The 21,043-nt window shown below is 40.1% G+C and overlaps 1 protein-coding gene across 1 annotated transcript in view; it reads right to left on the bottom strand.

Moving 5' to 3' along the window:
* Nucleotides 1-21,043, bottom strand: part of NOX4 (NADPH oxidase 4) — a 109,015-nt gene that overhangs the window by 55,039 nt on the left and 32,933 nt on the right. The window contains exon 12 of the mRNA XM_082056558.1: nt 4,817-4,877. Coding sequence (XP_081912684.1) covers nt 4,817-4,877 — 61 coding nt within the window. The remainder of the gene's footprint in view (nt 1-4,816; nt 4,878-21,043) is intronic.

The raw sequence follows: 21,043 nt of genomic DNA, 5'->3' as shown, positions 1-21,043 counted from the left end.
CACTTCTGCTGAGCATGAAAAAAAACCTTAGTCAGCTTCCAAAATTGTAACAACTGCCTTAAATTTTTTTCTGTAGAAAAACAAGGAATCTGGGGTGTGTACTTCTTGCTGTCTCAGGTTTTAGCCCATAGGGAGTTAAGCAAGATACATGTTTTCATAAATTTGCCATGTTCTGGAAAATTATTGTTTTTAACTGAAAAATGTTTTGCCCTTTTTTTTTTTCCTCTTTCCCTGAAGCTTCCTGCTCCAAATCTGGACCTTCCAGAAAATGGACTGTGGCAATATCTGACAAAAAATCACATCATACCAAGTCAGGTTCAAAATAAGAGACTCAGTACCTAAATGACCTGGTGACCGTGTGTATCCTCTCATCTCTAATGGGAAGAATTAAGCGAAGATAGGTATTTTCTGATGAAACCTAGAGTTTACCAGGGTGATGCAGATTGGTACCCTGTGATCTATCTGTTCTGGTTCTAGCTGCAGAGTTCCCACACACATCAACATCTCCTGCTGCCATGACATTTAGTAACCTCTAGGCCAGAGGTCTCGGATTCAAAGGGTGGTATTAAAGTGCTCCTATGGCATCCCCACAATAAATACTACACTGCTCAGAATGGCAGACAGGTCTTGTGAATGTCTGCATGATTATACGTAACTACACAGCAGGATGATGTCACTGCAAGATAAAAACTCCCATAGAGCACAGACAGCAGCAATGTAAACACGGTCCCACATCAATTTGTACCAGCAACACACTGCAACATAACAGCAGTGTTTTATTGCCTTAAGGCATGCAGTTCACCTTAACACCTCGAAGTGCTGTGTATTTGTTTTCCATGAAAACATGCTGTATGGCTTCAGAAGTCTATTATTTTGACATCATCAATATCACTTTCTGTCTCACACCCTGAAGTTTGTCTAGTGAATGCGACACATTGTCCTGATAAACTGCTGTGGTTTTTTTCACTGCTGTCAAGTGGTTGGACACCAGGCATGGCCTCTGGCCTCTATTTTTCCCTCTGGAGGTGCCAGATGAAATGTCAGCTTAAAAACTAAACAAGCATCAGGGCTTGAGGCAGCAGCAAGGACAGAGGAAGCATAAGGCTGATAGATGAAAACACTGAGGACAAAGCAGGCAGTAAGCAGGACAAAAAAACTTGCAAAACACCCTTTTGTAAATACTAAGCCAACATTTTTTTCAAAGCTGAAGGGGAAACAGGTGACTACAGAGATACGAGAGAAGCAGAACAAAATAAGTGTTTATAGAGTAGAGGCTAGTAAAAAGATCAGCTAATTATGAATAACTAATCCACGGATCTCACTGTTCTGAGTTGTGCACAAGCGATCACAGGGAGTTCAGTGTTACTGTAGGATTTAAAGTTGCCATCCACCAGCTCAGCTGCAGTAACTGCCAGGCAGCCTCAGAGAAAGACAGGCTGACTTGGAGGTTTAGATTGGATACTAGGAAAAAATTCTTCAAGGAAAGGGTTATCAGGCATTGGAACAGGCTGCCTGGGGAAGTGGTGGAGTCACCATCTCTGGAGGTGTTTAAAAGGTGTTTAGATGAGGTTCTTAGGGACATGGTTTAGTGCTAGAGTTAGGTTAGCTTAAGGTTGGACTCGATGATCCTGAGGCTCTCTTTCAACTGAAATGATTCTACGATTCTATGACTTGGCGCTGAGCCACAGGGCTAACCCAACCAGCAGGGCTTCATGTTTGCAATTACCACAGATCAGCCACTGTAAACCCATCGTAACTTAGGCGTCTAAGTTATGACATCCTAATCAAGCTGTGGTTTACAGCCACAGGTTTCACATCTGTAATATGATGAGATAATTGCATTAATAGTATGAACCACCACAATGCCACAAAATGTTTTGTTAATACAATAGGTGCAGACTTAAGTAGTTACATGTCAGCACAAGGACAGTAATTACATTATCACAAAGCCATACCTTAGAGAGGTCTGTAACAGCTGTTTCACTATTCACAATACCCAGTGCACATGGCAAAAGATGGAAAAATCATGTTAAGGACCTTTACATGGGAAAAATCACAACTAATTGTCAATTAACTAAACTAGCTATCTCTGAGGTAGTGACATATATATCTAGACTCTCTTTACAATGAAGAGAAAAAGCCATGATTGGGGCCTGGCTCACCTCGTCCTAAACTAAACACATGAACAGGTCAGAAGTCTACAAAGGGAGCCAAGGGAAGTATTTCCAGTGAAAGTATCTGCTACACAGCCATCTGTGGGCACATTACAGCAATACCCATGCCTATGTGTCTCTGTTTTCTGTGATGAACATGAAATCTAAGCGCAACACAGTTATTAATACTACCACAACACAGATTAGAAAGAAAAGAGCTCAGATTTGTATTGGAACTTTATCTAAAGGATGCTGCTGCCTACATAATGGGAGGGAATGTTGTGCCTTTATCCAAATCTGCTTCTGACGAGGGCATGTTCTCAGCAATTCTAAGCTCAGATAGCACCATTTGATTTCAATGGAGCACGAAATACATCACTTAGGGGCCTGGATTGCTGTTTTGTGTGCAAAGTTCTCAGAGCTACTGTTTCTGTGGTTTCTTCCTCTCTTCCCTACTTTTTCTGTCCTATGTTTTTCATTATTCAAACAACTGCTTTAAAAAGCAAATAAAAGTATTGCCTGAAAATCTAATAAATATGTGCTCCTATGCAAACAACTATTTCTAGAGTGGCTGTCTTTTTCAGAAGCCAGTTCTTGCAGCTTCTTCTATTGGATATCTAAAATTATATGCACTGGGATATGGACAATAAATTACTTTCTGATAACAGCAACCTCTCATCAGGAGCTGACAATTCTATTACCCCTTATCTTTTCTCTTGACATGCATTGCTTTTCCAACCTACAAAACAAAGTCACTAAGGCCATGAGGTATTCTATTAAATTTGCAAAACATAAGACTTGGTGTCAGAGACTTGACCCAAAACATAACTTGCAGAATTGTTTTGCCAGCAGTGGTATCTCCCTCAAGTCCTTACAGCTAATGGCAGAAAATTGTTCCTTCACATCTCCCAAGTGCAGGCAGCAGAAGCTGAAGCCAGCACAAATAAAAATGTCTCAAACTAACCAGTTCTTCTTTGCATTTCACAGCATATCTGCACTTTTCTTGCATCCTTTTTAATTTAGGCTTGTAATTAAGTTTTCTGAAAGAAATTGTTAACTCTCTTTGGTGTCAGGCATAATCTGTCAGGGATGTGAAAACGTGATAAAAAAAGAGAATCTGAATAAATAGGATAAAGCCTGAAAGAACAGGTCATGAAAAGAGCTCAAATGACAGTATGTCTCATAAAAACTCTTCCAGCCCAATATCCTGGCTGCAGAAGCAGCCATTAGAGCACACTTAAGAAAGATTATAAGGAACGTGGCAAATATAATAATCCTCCCTCAGTCAGCGGATTAGAGACCATTAATAGCCACAGTGCTTAAGGGACTGAGTGAGAACAGGGCTCCACGGTACAGTTGCGGCATAAAGGGCTTGAGTAAACTGCCTGCTTCTCGACAGCACATTTGACCCCGAGAGAGATATCCCTGTTGAGCAAAACTCAGACCACAAATGGTCTCTGTAATGTGATAGTGTCCTCAATCTCTCACAGTCCTACCTAGGCAGACTTGCCTCTCAGTGGAGAATATATAGACGGAGTTGGGAGAATGACATTTAAACGCTAACACAGAGTAATTCACACCACAGAGGCAATCAGGAAACTTCAAAGATGCCACTTTTTATGGCAAACTCATTTAGCATTTCTCCACCCCACTTATCCCAATAGCTTACTGCCCTCTCCCAGGTAGGAATGAAACTTAACAATAAGAGGCATCATACTGGGGGAGACCAGAGGCTAACTAGGCCCATATTTCAAGCAGAAAAAGAAAATCAGGGTGATTATGGAGAATATGTGCATGTGGTATTGTGCTCCCAACCTTTCTTATTAAAGTTTCAGCAGCTTCCACAGCCATGTATGCTGCTGGATCAACAAGTTCAACAGACATTGATGGATTTATCCTCCCTGCATTGGTCTAATCCCTTTTAGGGCAACAAGCTCATCTGACTCGTTCCACAAAAACACGAGCTGATACAAATTAACACGGAAAACATTTCTTCATAAGAAATGAACACGATAGTGTTGTGTATTTGTCTTCCTTACAAGGAAATGCTATGCTAAGCAAGAAGAAAGCCAGCCGACAAGGAATAATGACAACCATCACTTGAGAATACAACTGTCACAGGGAGAAGCAAATTACCATTCTCCTCTGTGGGGAATCCTGGCTTACACCCCTGGTCTGGAGGACATTCAAAGAGCAATGGAAGAGCATGGAAGAACATGAAAGCAACCTGTAATCTCAGTGTACCATAGGTATTAATTAACCTGGCAGCCATCCAAACTGCTGGCATCAAAATCCCCTTATCTGGGAGCTGCACATTTCAGCATTTCTGCAGACACTACCACGCACAGAGGCACTGCAACTGCACAAGGGCAGCAGGCTACCAAAAATAAGAGGCAGAAACTGAGGAACGCTGAAAATTATTACATTGCAATCAGAAGATGTTAGTATTAATAGCTGGAAAAACATGTAATCTGAAGAGATATTCATCTGAATGAGGCAGGAGTTGCATCAATAACGTAATAAAAACAACTTTTGGAAAACAAGCACGTACAATCTCTAGTAAGAATACACCACAGTGAAGGTATAATTGAGCTGAAGCCAGAAAGGGATAACAGTTCAAGTAAAGGTATTTGTTTCTGAAAAGGAATTGTTTTTCTACATACCTGTCCAGTCTCCTACTACTTTAAGGTGGACCCCAAACGTTGCTTTGGTATCTGTAGGGCACTAAAAATATTAAATATATTAAGGACCACTTCTGATTAACAAAAAAATAACAAAATCATTCAAAGTACAGTTGTTAAGACAGAACCTGGTGTAAATAGGTCATTCCTGACCAGCTATACCAGCAGCTATACCTTTTAAAAAGCAAGTGTAGCATCAGTAGAGTTCAGGAAGCTGAGCATAGCTGGTCTACACTCAGTCTTAACCCTTTCTTCTAATCACAGAGGAGTGGGATTTGGAACAGCCACTTGACTAAGCATTACTCAGCAATGGTACCAACTGAGGATACAATACAGAAATACTCCCTCTGCTATTGACACATTAAAAAAACAGGAACTACCCCATTCACTCCTAAATCAAGGCATTTAAGAGACTTCTGGTTCTTGAATGTCAGGGCACAAGTTTTCGAGCCAATCATTCTCACTCAACTGATGGTTTCTTCCAAATGAAAGCTAGATTTTGCTGCACTTCACAAGAGCTTAGAGTTTGAAAAGGAAAACACCAGATTGCATGGCACATCATAAAAATCACTTTGCAGCCACCAGTCTCTCACTCTGCACTTATGCCCTCACCTCAGGGCTACTTACTTGTGACCATGAAGACAGGAATGATATTATTTACAGTTTTATCCACACCACAGTATCTAAAAACACCAAATGTTTCACACATAAACAGGACGAGCAACTATCCCTCAAAAAATGATTCTTCACTTTCCTTCTATAAACCAACACCTTTGGTTTCTTTTTGATAGAAAATATTACTACTGAGTTTTGACGCCTTTCTTAGAACCTGTTAATGACTGATCCAAGCTCCATCATAAATCCAACATCCAACAGATGACACTCCTGTCTTTCTTTTTTCTACTGCTACAGACCAATACGAATTCTGAGGAGAGTGGTTAAATTAAAGGAGCACATCTATATTATAAATAAAAGAGGTCCAGGTAGAATCCAAGCACCAAATACTCAATCATACACAATGTTTGTGAGGACACTTCTTGGCTCTGTTCTGGACCATTGTCATTAGTGTTCCCAAGATAGTCTGTAGTGAAGTGGGAAACCACTGGCCTCAAGACTAAGGATCAGCTCCCATCAGTTTCTTATGTAGCAGCAGACACAGATAAAATGTTGGTATTCACTACATCTTGGCAAAACTAGAAGAGGAAATACAATGTCCTAGATAGCCACTCCACTTTCCTGAAGGGGAAGAGCATTCTTGTTAAGAGTACTAATTACTAGACAGGCTCATATTTAATTCCTTGTCACTATTCAAGTTTTCCTATAAATTTTAGTACATAAACTTTCCAGTCAGAATTATTTCAGCAAGTCTTAGCCTCCCAAAATAAGGCATAAAGGGAAGCAAACCTCACACAAGGCCAGTATTTGCCATGGCTAGTTGCAGTGTCTTCCAACAAAGGTATCAAGACCAATTCTCCATACAAGAGCAGGTAAGCGGCCCCTCAGCTACAAAGTTGCATAGTGGCAGCAAAAAGATCTGTTCTCCTGTGGGATTTTCTAAAAGCCCTTAGCAGAGTTTATTCATCAGTCTGGGATGTCCCAGGCCTCTATGTGTTTCACAGGAAGTTGAGTGATTTTCTTAGTCCAACTACACACAGTCCCAGTTCAGCACATCTATAAAGTTGTCTGTCATTCCCTTCTTCCATTAAAGTTAATGGCAGAATACTCATTGTCTCCTGTCAGAATAGGTTCAAACCTGTTATATTTCATATTACCCTTCTGACTAGCTCCTTTCTGCTCTACTTTAAAAAAATTGTCAATAACAAAGAGTTTTACTTCTCTTTAGACTTTGGGTAGCCTAGTTTGATACCTATAACTGGGCATGAGAGTTCCTCAGAGAGTTCTGGAAAAATCTTATTGTGTTGCTAAGTCTTACCAGAAGAAACATGCCCATCATCTAGGCTGCACAAAATGAATTACTCCCAGTTCAAGAGAGAGAAAGACTGTAGAATCTACAGTGTAGATGGTCCAGTGAAAGGCCACGAAGATGATGAGAGGATTGGAGAACTTGACATACAAGAGAAGTCAAAAGGTAATGTGTTTGTGTAACCCACAGAAGAGAAGGCTCAGGGAGATGAGTGTCTTCCAATACCTAAACAATAGTTAGAGAGAAAATGAAGATGCTCTCTTCCCTACCATGCATAGTGACAGGACAAGAGACTGAGGCACAAGTTGCTTCAGGAGAAATTTCATCTGGACGTAAGAAAATATTCTTCATCATGGAGTAAGTAGAGAGAGAAATGGTGCAATTTCTCATGCTAATTTAGCTACACAGGTCCTTAGATAACCTAATCTACAGCCCTTGCATCAGAAGTTTGAACCAGATGACCTCCAGAGGCCTCTTCCTACTTAAGACTCTCCTATGAACTTGTAATTTTAACTTTGAAAATTGTATTTACACTTTTACTGCACAAAACACTCATTTTATCTCATCTCTCTAAACACAATTTAGTTTCCAAACTGTAGCTTTTTCCAGACTGTGAGAGAATATATTCCAGAAACTTAAGAAGTTATTCAAAGACAGCTTTTCAGAAGTTTAATCACGAAAGTGAGTACACTTTCCCATGTTATTAACCGACCACTGGGCACATGTAATGAAGTGCAAAGAAAATATCCTCTTATATATTTAACGTTCTTCATGAAATCACAGAATTGTAGAATAGCTGAGACTAGAAAACACCTCTGGAGACTGGCTACTTCAATCCTTCTGCTCAAGCAGGGTCTGCAAGAGCAGGTAGCCCAGGACAGTGTCCAGTTAATTTCTGAATATCTCCAAGGATGGAGACTCCACAGACTTTCTAGGCAACCTGTACCACCCTCATAGAAAGAGGGTTTTTTCCCTTAAGTTCAGATGGAATCTCCTGCATTTCAGTTTGTGTTGTCTCATCACTGGGTGCTACTGAGAAGAATCTGGCTCAGACTTCTTCACTCCTCCAATAGTTCCACCTCTCTCAGCCTCTCATCATCTGAGAGATGCTCCAGTTCCTTAATCATCTTCATGGCCCTTTGTGCTGCACGTTCCGCTTGAACCCAGAACTGGACACAGAGCTCCAGATGTATCTCACCAATGCAGAGCAGAGGGGAAGGGTCACCTCCCTGAACCTGCTGGCAATGCCCTGCCTAATACAGTCCAGGATACTGTTGGCCTTCTTTGTTGCAAAAGCACATTGCTGGCTCATGGTCAACTTGGTGTCCACCAGGAGTTATTCCTTACCAGAGGTAGGATTTGGCAATTCCCTTTCATGATCTTCAGGAGGTTACCGTCAGCCCACTTTTCCAGCCTCTCAAGGTCCCTCAAATGGTGGCACAACCACCTAGTGTATCAACAACTCTTCCCAGTTCTGTTTCATTTGCACTGTTGAACCCTGAGGTACAATGCCAGCTGGTCTTTGTGCTACTGATCACAATCCTTTCAGCCCATCAATTCAGCCAGTTTTCCACCTACCTCCCTGCCCATTCATCTACTCTATACTTCACCAACTACTCTATGAGGATTTTATGAGAAACAGTATCAATAATCTTGTGAATTATGACACTCTTGTCCATTTTACATATCTAAGTCTCTGATCATCTATTCTACTTTCAATTTGCCATAACTCATATTTAAAACACTGTACAGCTAAATAACTGCCTCAAGATCTGCCCAGAGAAGTGGCTGAGTCACCATCCCTGGTGACATATAGATGAGGTTTTTAGGGACATGGTTCAGTGCTTGAGTTAGGTTAATGGTTGGAATCAATGATCTTGAGGGTCTCTTCTGACCGAAATGATTCTATGATTCTAAGATCTTTCTTACAGTCACCTCATATAAACATTTAAACTGATATATGTTTATGTTCTGTGAAGTCAAGAACATGCTGAAACACCCTCTTGAATTGGAAAGAAAGACAGTAAGTACATGAGCCTTGGTCAAATAGAGGTGTATCAAAGTGGCCTCAGCAATGCAGGATGTCCCCTCTGAAGCTGAGACCAAAACCAATTAAAACTGTTTTTAGAATGTGTTTTGGCAAATAGTACTTGGATTTCCCCCTACTCCTTTTGATCTGAGAGCCCTAAGAAACAATCCAGTGACTATTAACTGTACTATGGCAAGAGCTGCATGCAGCCCTTTGTTTTTTGTTTTTTCCATATTGTCCAGTATACTGCCCGAGTACAAATTGTAAAGATTAGCCAATCTTGAAATAAAAAAATGCTTTTTCTTAGTTCCTTTTCCTTAAATAATGTTTTCCCAACAGGTAAATCACTAACTTGAATAGCCTGTAATGAGAAGGGGCATTAGACTTTGTTAAACAAAAGGTCACAAATGGTAAGCTTTTCAGTAGTTCTTTCTGCATTTTGAAGAGTGAAATTAACCCCATTTGCAACACTCATTTGACTAAAATACTATGGCATGCAAATTAACTGTGGCAGAAACAGGACAAACCTTATTGAAATAATTTTAATGTTATTAAATACTATTGAAATATTGTGCAACACTATTTTTAGATCTTGGGGTGCAGGGAGTTGGGGTGGGTCCACAGCAAACTAGCAAGAAAATAGTTAATTTCTGAAAGTTTCCAGTTCTTCTGCACATCTCGACTATAAGAACTGTGAAGAATCTTTAGAAATATGTCGTTTTTTGACTACAGCGCTGATGCATACACCAGGATAATACTGCAGAATATCTGTTATCAGAAAAAAGGAGATGAAAGGGATGCCCAAGTTATGAGCTCCCATGTGGCTCGGCAAATAAAGTTCCTTACAAGTTCCTGTGGAGATACTGCTCTCCAGCTGATGCACCACACCAATGTCTGTGTTTGGTGCTGTAGTTAGTAGTCTAAATAGTGCCCAAACTTACAAAGGTCTGTGCCACAGCTGGAAGAACAAAGTCAAACCTCATCTGTTGTCTGATTTTATGAATTAAAAAGCTCATCGCAGAGTTTGCTTAAAGGGAAACTCCTTCAAAGACGACTTTCACTTTGGGGGAAAAAACATGATATGAGGCCTGCCTGCCAGGATGAACCAGCTGCTCCATGAACCCCAGCTGATCAGCCCAGCCTTGATCCAGACTCAGATGAGCCATTGCACAGATCAAGAGAAACACATTAAAGACTTAGCAGGTTTGGGAAAGATGCAGAACTTGGAAGAGGGGGAAAGAATTAAACACAACCAACTTATTAACCCTCCTGTAGAGGGAAAAAAGAAAACAAGGAAAAGGAAAAAAGAAAAAAAAAGAGAAAAGAGAAAGGGGAAGGGAAAGAGAAAAAAAAATAAAATAGAGAGAATAGATAAAGAGAGAAAAGAGATAAAAAGAGAAAAAAAAAGAGAAAAAAGAGAAAAAAAAGAGAAAGAAAGGGATGAGGAAGAGCACAAAGGGGAAGAAAAAGAGAAAAAAGAAAGGAAAAACAAGAAAAGGAGGAAAGGGAAAAAGGGAAAGGAGGGAAGGGAAAGGGAAAAAGGGAAAGGGAAAAAGGAAAAGGGAAAGGGAAAAAGGGAAAAAGGGAAAGGGAAAAAGGGAAAGGGAAAAGGGAAAGGGAAAAAGGAAAGGGAAAAAGGAAAAGGAGTAAAAGAAAAAATATGAAAAAAGAGAAAAGAGATAAAAGAAAGAGAGAAAGAAAGAGGGAGAGGAAGAGGAAGAGGAGAAGAAAGAGGAGAAGAAAAAAAGAAAAAAAAAGAAAAAGAAAAAGAAAAAGAAAAAGAAAAAGAAAAAGAAAAAGAAAAAGAAAAAGAAAAAGAAAAAGAAAAAGAAAAAGAAAAAGAAAAAGAAAAAGAAAAAGAAAAAGAAAAAGAAAAAGAAAAAGAAAAAGAAAAAGAAAAAGAAAAAGAAAAAGAAAAAGAAAAAGAAAAAAGAAAAAGGATTTCAGCCTTGTCAACTGACAAAAAATTGTGAACCTCAGAAGCTCGGTAAGCTGTAGCTTGTCTGGTTTCATGCAGAATTGATATAAACATTCCTAAAATGATTCATCCTGACATTAGAAAATGAAGAGGAGTGATGACAAACATAGGCATGCTATATAAATGTTGCCAAAAAACAGTAGCTAGACTTCAGTCTGACTCATAGGAGGTGAACTCTGTTACACTGGGCCACCCTTTTTAACTTAATGAATCCCATCACAAGCAAATTTTGGAAGAATAAAAGTTAATCTGAGGAGTTCCTCTTTTGAAAACATCTCTACCTCAAAGGCCAGGAGATTGTCTAACAAGGTTCTGCTCATTTTTTTTTTGTTTGGGGTTACTTTACAGATCAGATTTTGTCTAAAATCCTTCCCCGTTAGAGACTTGACCCTACAGCCATCCTAATTTAACTGGCAGACATCTGCAGACATAATAACATCTCTGAATGTGGGGAAATCCTAACCATGATTTAAGCATCAAGAGTGTCCGGATGAACAAGTTGAGACCATCGTGCCTTGAATACTCATTGCTTCAGCCAGAGCCCTCCCATTGCAGAGCTAACTCCTTGCAAACAGCCCAGCTGCAGAAACATATGCCAAACACTTTTCTCTTTCGCTTTCCAGCCCCTTATACTCCTTGTTGTACAACCCCAGACACCTGCGGTCTTGCTAGTGGAAAAAAAACACACCGTTAACACTGTGAGATGCTCAGGATGCATCACTGGTCAGCTGCAGTGACAAGGTCATCTGGGGTCTAACTTCTGTAATATAAACCACAAACCCACACGCACCAACTCCCGTGAGTCCATCGTTCAGCACTTGGTACTTTACTCCCTGTAGTCTTCAGTTGTTCAATTACTCTCAGTGTTCAAAACATTTTTTTAAAAGTCTTAATCTATGAGTTCCTTGATTTCACTCTTGCATCACAACACAACTCTTTACTGTAATAGATGTCTTAAGACTGTAAGTAAACCAATAGTTGCAAATGTAAAATGCATACAATGTTGCTTATATTGAAAAAATAATATGAAATAACTTCATTGGTTTTAGTAAGTCTGGAATAGCCTGACCCCATGAAATTTTGCAGCTACAGATGCACTACAAAGATACACTTCTACAGACTAGTTAGTATGTCATTGCTTCTGCACCTTAATCAAGGTAAAAAACTTACTGCCTACCCTTTCATTCCCAGCAGACACATTACATCTCATAGAATCATAGAAAAACTCAAGTTGAAAGGGACCCATAAGAATCATAGAATCCAACTCTCTATAACATAGTAAAAATGGTTCAGTCCTAGCAATATTCAGTCCATATAATTTATGCATTTCAGGTTGCTGGCTAGATGGAAAAAGCCTTACGGGATGCTCAGGATGCAAGCCTTTATCCCTGAAGGAGTGAATGTCAGCAGAGCTGTTTCTGCCCAAGGTTGCCTCTCCGAGTCATTGAGTCCAACCATAATCTAAATCTAGCACTAGACCATGTCCCTAAGAACTTCATCTATATGCCTTTTAAAACCCTCCAGGGATGGTGACTCCATCACTGCCCTGGGCAGCCTGTTCCAATGCCTGACAACCTCTTCTGTGAAGAAATGTTTCCTAATACCCAATCTAAACCTCCCCTGGTGCAACTTGAGGCCATTTCCTCTTGTCCTATCACGTGGTACTTGGGAAAAGAGACCAACTCCCTCCATGCTACAACCTCCTTTCAGGTAGCTGTAAACAGCAATAAGGTCTCCCCTCAGCCTCCTTTTCTCCAGGCTGAACAGCCCCAGTTCCATCAGCCGCACCTCATCACACTTGTGCTCCAGACCCCTCCTTGTTCCCCTCCTCTGAACTCTCTCCAGCACCTCATTGTTTTTCCTAGAGTGAGGGGCCCAAAACTGAACACAGTATTCGAGATGGGGCCTCATCAGCACCATATACAGGGGACAATCACTTCCATAGTCCTTCTGGCCACACCATTCTTGGTGCACGCCAGGCTGTTGTTGGCAAACCACAGCCCTGAGCTGATGAATGCATGACCAAGGAAACTGAAGGGCACAACAGGCTCCTTCTCCATCATCCCTAAGCAGAAACTGTGGACTGTCTCCCAGTGATGTGTGGCACTGGTGGAAAGGGCCATCAAAGGATCAGTAGGTTTTCTAGTTGGATCACCAACATCTCAAGGAATGCCATGCCTTTCCAAACTATCCTACCAGCACACACAGTATTTTACCAGGCTAAAGCACAGATCCCAGTCAGTCAGCTGGTCTTAATTTTAAGACAGCAAGAAGCAGTGTGCTTCATTTCCTTTAATACTGTGTCTGTGTCTTAGTTGTACTCATGCTTAAAAGTAGTGACTGTTTTTTTCATCTTGAAGTTTCTCCTGTACTTTCTAGACTGTTCCCTAACCTGACCTAGCAGTTAACCTAGAAGCACTATCTCTGATGGAAGAAAACACTCTTCTCTGCAAAACTAAGTAGATACTTGTTATATATTGTAAATTTACTTACATAATATCAGAAAAAAGCCTGTTCATGAGAGGGAGACAGTTTCTGTTTCAAGTATCTCCTGAAGGACTCAGGATTTATTGAACTTAAATGTCTGTGTTCCCTTGATCCAGAAGAGTCAGATTTACAAGTTTAAATGAAAATGAAGGTTTACTTAAGGTTTTTACACAGACCTCAAAACTGTCATGCCCAAGACCAAACCAAACAAACAAGTCTAAGGAAGTACTTGAAGGCATCTGAAATATTAATCTATTCTATTTCTGTTTTACTTAAATTCTTTGTCAACCAGCTGCTAGATTTTCAACTTCTATGAAGAGCAGACAAGCTCTAGGGATTTCTTCAGTTTGCCAGCAAGATACTTCACAATATCTGCATTCCCCTAAATGCTCTGTAAATCATTTCATAAAGCCAAGTTTCATAACCATTTGCACAAGTTATTTACAAATCTTACTAGAATGTCATCATGGTAGATTTTGTTTTTATTGTATTTATCTGTCAGTATGAACTTAGCTCTTGATGTCCTCAGATACTTTTTACTTAGGCAAACTTCCAACAACTTTTCAATTTTTTTTTAATGAAGTATTTCAGAATTTGGCCCCTAGGCTTTTCCTGTTGTGAACAGTTTATTTCTCAAGTTTACAGTACAGGACTTGTGTTTCCCCATCATCTCCAGTTTTGCTCCTTGCACAGTACAAAATTTCTTGCTTAAAATAAGCTCGGAGCTAAAATTTTACTGCTAATTGTTAATACCGTCACTGATTTTAAATGAACTTTGGATTATCCACGGATGAAGACAACGCTGACTCTACAAAACACTGTTTTTCCCTTACAAAAGTAAATACGTTACTTGTGACATTGTTTATACTCGTATATTATTTGCTGAGACCTTTCTGACATGACATTAAGCCCAAAAATTTAAATGTACAGATCAGGGCCATCAGCCTGTAGTCCTGTCATGGTTAAATCCAGATACCAAGTGGACTTACTAGAGGTATGGATATAACAAGGAAAACTGAATGTATAAAAAGATTCCATCGCACTACAAATCTGCATGATGTGATCTGCTTCAAATTAAACACCTGTGCAAGAAGATGAAGAACCAGCAAAAGGGCAGAACTTCTTGGAGCTTTTTATTACCATAGTCATTCAACTTCTACTTCAACGGGATCTAAAAGCAGATTTGTTATGCAGCACCGAAGTAGGGAAGGTCAGAGCATATTATAACACAGGAGAAAATTTCTAGTTCCAAAGAAAGTTTCAAATCACCTGTTGTGGGTAGTTGATCTCTGCTTACCTGCCAGAACTAGGATCTAGACATTGAATGAAGAGCCAGAACTCTTTGGAGGATCTGAAGAAGTGGCCACTAATACTAATATAAAGCTGAGATCTTTGCTTTGGGTTTGTTTTGGTTTTTTGTTTTGTATGTGCCAATTCTGTGCCATCTGCCTCTATTAATTCTATCTCATGAAGTTACTAGTCAGTGGATATGCAGAGTATGTCTTAAACAGCGAGGCACAGAAAGCTCAATGACCGTTTATGCAAGTTCCCTCTGAGTATCAACAAGAGCATCCTGTGATACATGTATGTGTTAATCAAAAAAAGTCAAAGAGGGACAAATTCGATGCTAAAACAGTATTGATCTGAAAAGACAGCAACAAGTTCAGGATATATTCTCTTGGAATGACAAATGAGGCCCTGGACAGCTTTAGAAATATGAGTAAAGTATGAAGGCACTTATCCAAAATATTTAAGGTTGCACTGTTCACAGGAGCAGAAGAGGTGGTATTCTTTCTACACTGACAGTCAACTTCTGACAGTGCAGACCAACATCTTCACATTAAGTCTTTTTTCTTAATAACAGATGTCTTTTCAGTTGTTTCCAAAAGGTATTCTGGATGCTTAAAGGGGAACTGCAAGAGAGGAGGGGGCATCCTACCAATGGTGCTGGGACAGGAGGAATGATGGAGAAAGGAATGAAATCTTTACATAAAGTCAGTCAGTGACAGTTGACCTATGCAGACCAGGCAATGCTTTTTCTCTGCTTGAAGAGCCTGATCTTAGTGAGCAAAGATTTATTGTTTCATCCCTTCCAACAAAATGATTTCCTGAACCTCAGAGAAACTCAATATGGATTATTTACCTGCGTGACTGAAATCACTAGACAAGAACTAGAGAGCGCAAAATTCAGTTCCCAGAAACTCCTAAAGCCTCTCGCCTCTCCAGCACCCACAACATCCAGAAAGCGATTCCCCGGGGCTGACTCTAGCACCTTCTCTAGTCAATGCAATAATGTGATTCAGAGGATTTAAGTTTGGCTCCTGTCCTGAGCGTCTCTTAGAAGGGTCTCTTGCCCTCATTCAACACAAGTACAGATTAGCCAAAAGCACTCTCCCCTCTGTCTGTTTTGCATGACAAGAGTGCCTGTGTAGAGGAGGTGTTGTCTCAGTGGCTACATATAATGCATAAAACTCTAACGTCTCATGTCTTGAGTGCTAAAGTAATACTTAGATATCTTGTTATGGTGAAGTGTCAAAATACCTGACAAGATAATCTACTATACACACACACACAATTGTCAGAAATGAAAGAGGAAGATCCCTTCAGACCAAACATTTTAGCTGGAAAAAAAAGAAAAAATTACTCTTCCAAATATCAGATCTCTGTTGTTGCCATAAAACAAAACTTAATGAAGCTTTTCCATCAGCAGTTCATCTTCAACAAAGAGGATACTGCAAACTGACTCATTCAATCACCACAGCACCTGCTATGCTTTGCTCCGAGGCCACCACTGTAAAAGGCAGCAGTAAAGAAGTTTTGATGGAAGATTCAGTTCTCAACTGTATGTACCACTGGGACTAATTTTCTTCTCTCTTCAGAGGTGCTACTTCTAGTTTAGAGGTGGCACCCACTGGAAGAACAGTTTAGAATGGTTTGCACTGTCCCTTGCATGCACCAGAAGGAAGGATTTTAAACTTTAACCTATTCAGCCTGCAATTTAAGTGTGCTCTGAATTCACATCACAAAAGCAGAACAGTATCTCCTATCTTTGTGCAACATAGATTTCAGTTCCAAGGGAAAACAAGGGCATGACAGCAGGCAGTGACAACCAAAACTGTTATAAATTTGAGATAACAGATCATTTGATCCTGCATTTGTGGATGTTCGTTGCAGAGCAGAAGTTTCCACCAAACCTCAGATCTGAGCCATCTCCAAATTTAGAAGAATTCACCTCTTGGTCTAGTCCTTATTTCAAGGTCTGTCACAATCTAAGTTCCATACAAAGTGATGTAATTGTTTCCTACCTTCTTCTGCCACAAGTGAATCAACACTAGTAAAACAACAAGGTTACCAAGCTTTATGAGGTGCTGGGAGTAGACACCAGTGTTTTGGTAGCCAAACTGTCTGAATTGCAGCTTGAAGGAGTTTGTGGCTTGCATTGGCTCTGTAGTAGATTCAGCAGAGACCACATGAAAGGACCCAGCACATCTTTTGAAGAACTTAACATCTGCAAAACTCAAGACTATTTCCACGAGGCTTACTGCCAATCACTGCACGCCAATGCAAGAAATTCCAAAAACATAGCAGAAAAGGTGAATTCTCTTTTAAGACACTAATATATATTTTAAATGAGAATCTACTTCTGAAGTGATTCATTAGCAATAAAAGGAAGTGCACAACCATAAATTGTCAATACTATGCTTTCATGATGATGGTGCAAATAATCAGTAGTGTGATTAAGTGTCTGAGGAGAGAACACTAAGTGGAAAATGTAAGATGGAGATGAAAAGAAAGCCAATCCTACCATAAACTGCAAGTCTGAGTTTCTTCTTCTTCATACAGGTTAAAATGAGGAGCAACCACAATCCTAAAGAAAGTGGAAGTAACGTTTTGGACATATGAATTGTAATGAAGGACCATCCCCACTACTAGAAATTGTTACTACTGGTGACACTTGTTTTCTTTGCCAAGGGATTTAAAGATTGCTATAGACAATGGCATTTGAACTGTACTTCACAGCAGATGAGTTCCACGCTTTTTTCCACAGAAGCGTAAAGAAACGTCAGTCTTGGGAAGCAAAGCACTAAAGAGAAGATTTCCGATGTTTCTTTGGACGGTCTGATCTCCAGACTACATTGTGTGCTTGGTCTGAAAGACAAATCTCCTTAAAAGAGTTCATCAAGTGGAAACACACAAAAATAATTTGTCCCTTTACAAACCCTCAGCTAAAGTATTTATTTACCGAAAATATTTAACCTCATTACAGACCAAAATACCTTGCAGCTGACTGTATTCTTCTCAGATTCAATTTTAAGATGCAATAATATCCTATCTAAAATAAGTAAATTGGACACAAGGGCATTCAGGACTGAAGATGTTACTCATACCATCTTACACAGCATAGTAACAGCTGGATACAAAAAACAGTGAAAAAAAGCACAGTAAAACATGTTAAAAAGAAAATATTTTGTTCAAGTGAAATAAAAGATAATGGGGCAATGAAGACAATATGAAGGCAGTAGGCCATTAGGAACTACCTAGAACTGGCTAGCAGCTCACTTGCAGGAATCTCAAATGTTGGGTCATCCCTCATTACCATTTCCAGAATTTCCAATGGATTACAAAGTCAAGGAGTCACACTAGTAAATACAAAGTCACACTACTGAATAAAAAACAGTGGAAGCACGCATTAAAAACGGAGCTAAAAAATGCCAGCTTCCACATCGATCATGAGAGAAAATTGGTATCTACTAGTGCCAGAATTTCAGAGTGTACAAATGACATTACCAGTAGGCCAAGACAGGTCATGGTGTCCCATTTACTCAGCACTGGTGAGGCCACACCTGGAATACTGTGTCCAGTTCTGGGCTCCCCAGTACAAGAGGGACATGGACATTCTGAAGGGAGTCATGAAGATGATTAAGCATCTGGATCAGCTCTCCTATGAGGAAAGGCTGAGAGATCTGAGATCGTTCAGCCTGGAGATGAGAAGGCTTAAGGGGACCTTATATATACCTTACATATACCTGACGGGAGGGTGCAAAGAGGACGGAGTCAGGCTCTTTTCAGTGGTGCCCTATGACTAGACCAGAAGCAATGGGCACAAAATGAAACACAGGAGGTTCCCTCTGAACATCAGGAAACATATTTTTATTGTAAGGGTGACCTAACACTGGCACAGGTTGCCAAGAGAGGTTATGAGGTCTACATTCTTGGAGATATTCAGAAACTGTTTGGACTTGATGATTAGCAACTGGGTCTAGGTGGCCCTGCTTGAGCAGGGATGTTGGATCTGATGACCTCCCGAGGTCCCTTTCAGTCTCAGCCAGTGTGTGATTCTGTGTCATGAAACCTTTGATGGAAGAGCCAGGTGACATTTTAGCAAAGAAATCAGACTGTCAGAATCCAGAGCGACATTGAGTTTTGCCTCTCCAAATTCCCATGTGCATTTATTACTTCTGCTCATTCCTTCCATCATTAGGGGGAAGTACACTTCTAAATTATAAAAAAAGAAAATAAAAGAAACATCATGGCAAACATTTCTGAACAATATCTACCCCTTTATGCTCACTTGGTTATGATTCAGAGCTCTCTCAGGCTCCCAGTAAAACACATGGGAGCTTTGCCAGAGTGCAATGGGATTGGGTTCAGGCTCTTTAGACAGCCTCCTAGTGTTTTCCTCCACCCCAGCATTATGTAAGAAACTGAGCTAAACTGTAAATATTACACAACCTTGAAAAGGGAAGGGACTAGTAAAATATCTGCATGACTCCTTCCCACTGACTCACACCCTCCTTTGCGCTTTCGCTTACAGTCCTTGCTTGGAGCAGAACAATATGCCTGAACTGGTCACTTCTTGTCTTTTAAGCATATTGCAGGCACAGTGACATGTTTCATCAGCTTAGACAGGACATCACATCATAGAGTCTAAGCAGGAGAAGAGCACCAGGAGGAAGGCTGCAGCCTTCTCCCCAAGCTCTGCTGCAGCAGTCATAGAATCATAGGGGCTGTTCAGCCTCGAGTAGAGGAGGCTGAGGGAAGACTTGATCACTCTCTACAATTATTTGAAAGGAGGTTGTAGCATGGAAGGTGTTGGTCTCTTCTCCCAAGTAACGAGTGACAGGACAAGAGGAAGTGGACTAAAACTGTACCAGGGGAGGTTTAGATTGAATATTAGGAAAAAATTCTTCACGCAAAGTGTTGTCAGGCATCGGAACAGGCTGCCCAGGGAAGTGGCTGAGTCACCATCCCTGGAGGTGTTTAAAAGATACGTAGATGAGGTTCTTAGGGACATGGTTTAGTGCCAGTCTTAGGTTAACAGTTGGACTCGCTGATCTTGAGGATCTCTTCCAACCTAAATGATCCCATGATTCTAAGAGCACCAGGAAGAAGGCTGTAGCCTTCCCCTCAGCTCTGCTGCAGCCATCGCTGCGCTTCCAGCACCCCAAGCCCCACATGCCCCTTGTGCTTCTTGTGCCGTGGCTCTGAGCCCCACACTCCTACACCAGCCTAGAGAAATAAGCCAGGGATTATCACCATCCAACAAAAGAAGCAGCAGCGGTGTTCCAGCTTGCTTGGTAACTACAAGTAGGTCAGATGGGAGCAGAAAAAATACTGAGTTAAGCTCTTGCCTACACACTCTGTAAGCACAGTCCCGTGTCTGCCATCATATTAAACAATAACAAAAAAAGCTTTCTAAGCAGGACAACAGCCCAAGGCATATTCTGTGACCCAGAAAGACATGTGGAAATGACTGTCCCCTGCTTAGGCTGGGCAAAAAGATTGTCATAAACTTAGACATTTCAAAGCCTCATTACGCTGTAAGACGGTCATTTACCCAATAACAGCATTTCTCCAGCACAGATAACATTCTACTGAAATATGTTTCTGGCAATAAAAATGAAGCTCAGTAACTCAGTGGTAACGTCATAACTTGTAATAGTTAAAACACATATGCGATCTTGCTGTTATGCTGAAGGATATCACTGTACTTTAAAGTGTAAAGCATTGAGCATTAACAGAAATTGCCTGGTCTAGTACTACATACTTAAAATATAATGCATTGTGCATGAGTGGAAATGGTTAGTTCTAATGCTACATATTTATGTGTGACTGTAAAAATTACACAAACTGTAGTTTATCACCTAGACACTTATCTGAAATATACTGTACATTATCTCAATATAAATGAGTTATAGTCACTAATAAAACTGATTCACAGCAAGAGAACTCTCTTCCATAGCTCCTCCTAGTTCATGCAAAAATCATTTTTCATAACATGCATTATTATAGTATGCCAATCTAAATATTGGATGGAATATACAAAGAATTTGACTTCAATAAAGCATCCTATTCAACTTCACCTATGATCTAATCCAGTAAGCCCATCTCAGCAGTCTCTTTTCAGAGAAATCACTCATCATAACAAATAAGAAGTCTTGTCAAAGAAAAGGCTACAGAACCAGGCCTAATATTCTCTGAAAACATTATTTCTGGAAATTAGAATCACACAATTCATTATTTTAGCAGTGTCCTAATATAAGAACAATAAATCTTTATAGGAGTTTAATATCTTCCAAGCTGTGCAATTACTACTAATGATCAAATTATTGCCATTATTTGAATTTCCACTGAGATGGACAGTCAGAAATCAAGAACATGATGTTTTGCGATTAATGTTTAAATAAGATGTGTCGACTGGTATAGTACAGGTGTAACTTTATTAAATATAGATATGCTAGGGCCTAATGACTGTAAAGAACACTCTGAGATGTGCTGAGTTCTTTAATG

The sequence above is a fragment of the Streptopelia decaocto genome (assembly GCF_964273445.1).
Source record: "Streptopelia decaocto genome assembly, chromosome: 1".
In the NCBI taxonomy this organism is placed as follows: domain Eukaryota; kingdom Metazoa; phylum Chordata; class Aves; order Columbiformes; family Columbidae; genus Streptopelia; species Streptopelia decaocto.
The sequence above is the reverse complement of the archived record's forward strand: the minus strand, read 5'-3'. Positions and strand labels throughout refer to the sequence as shown.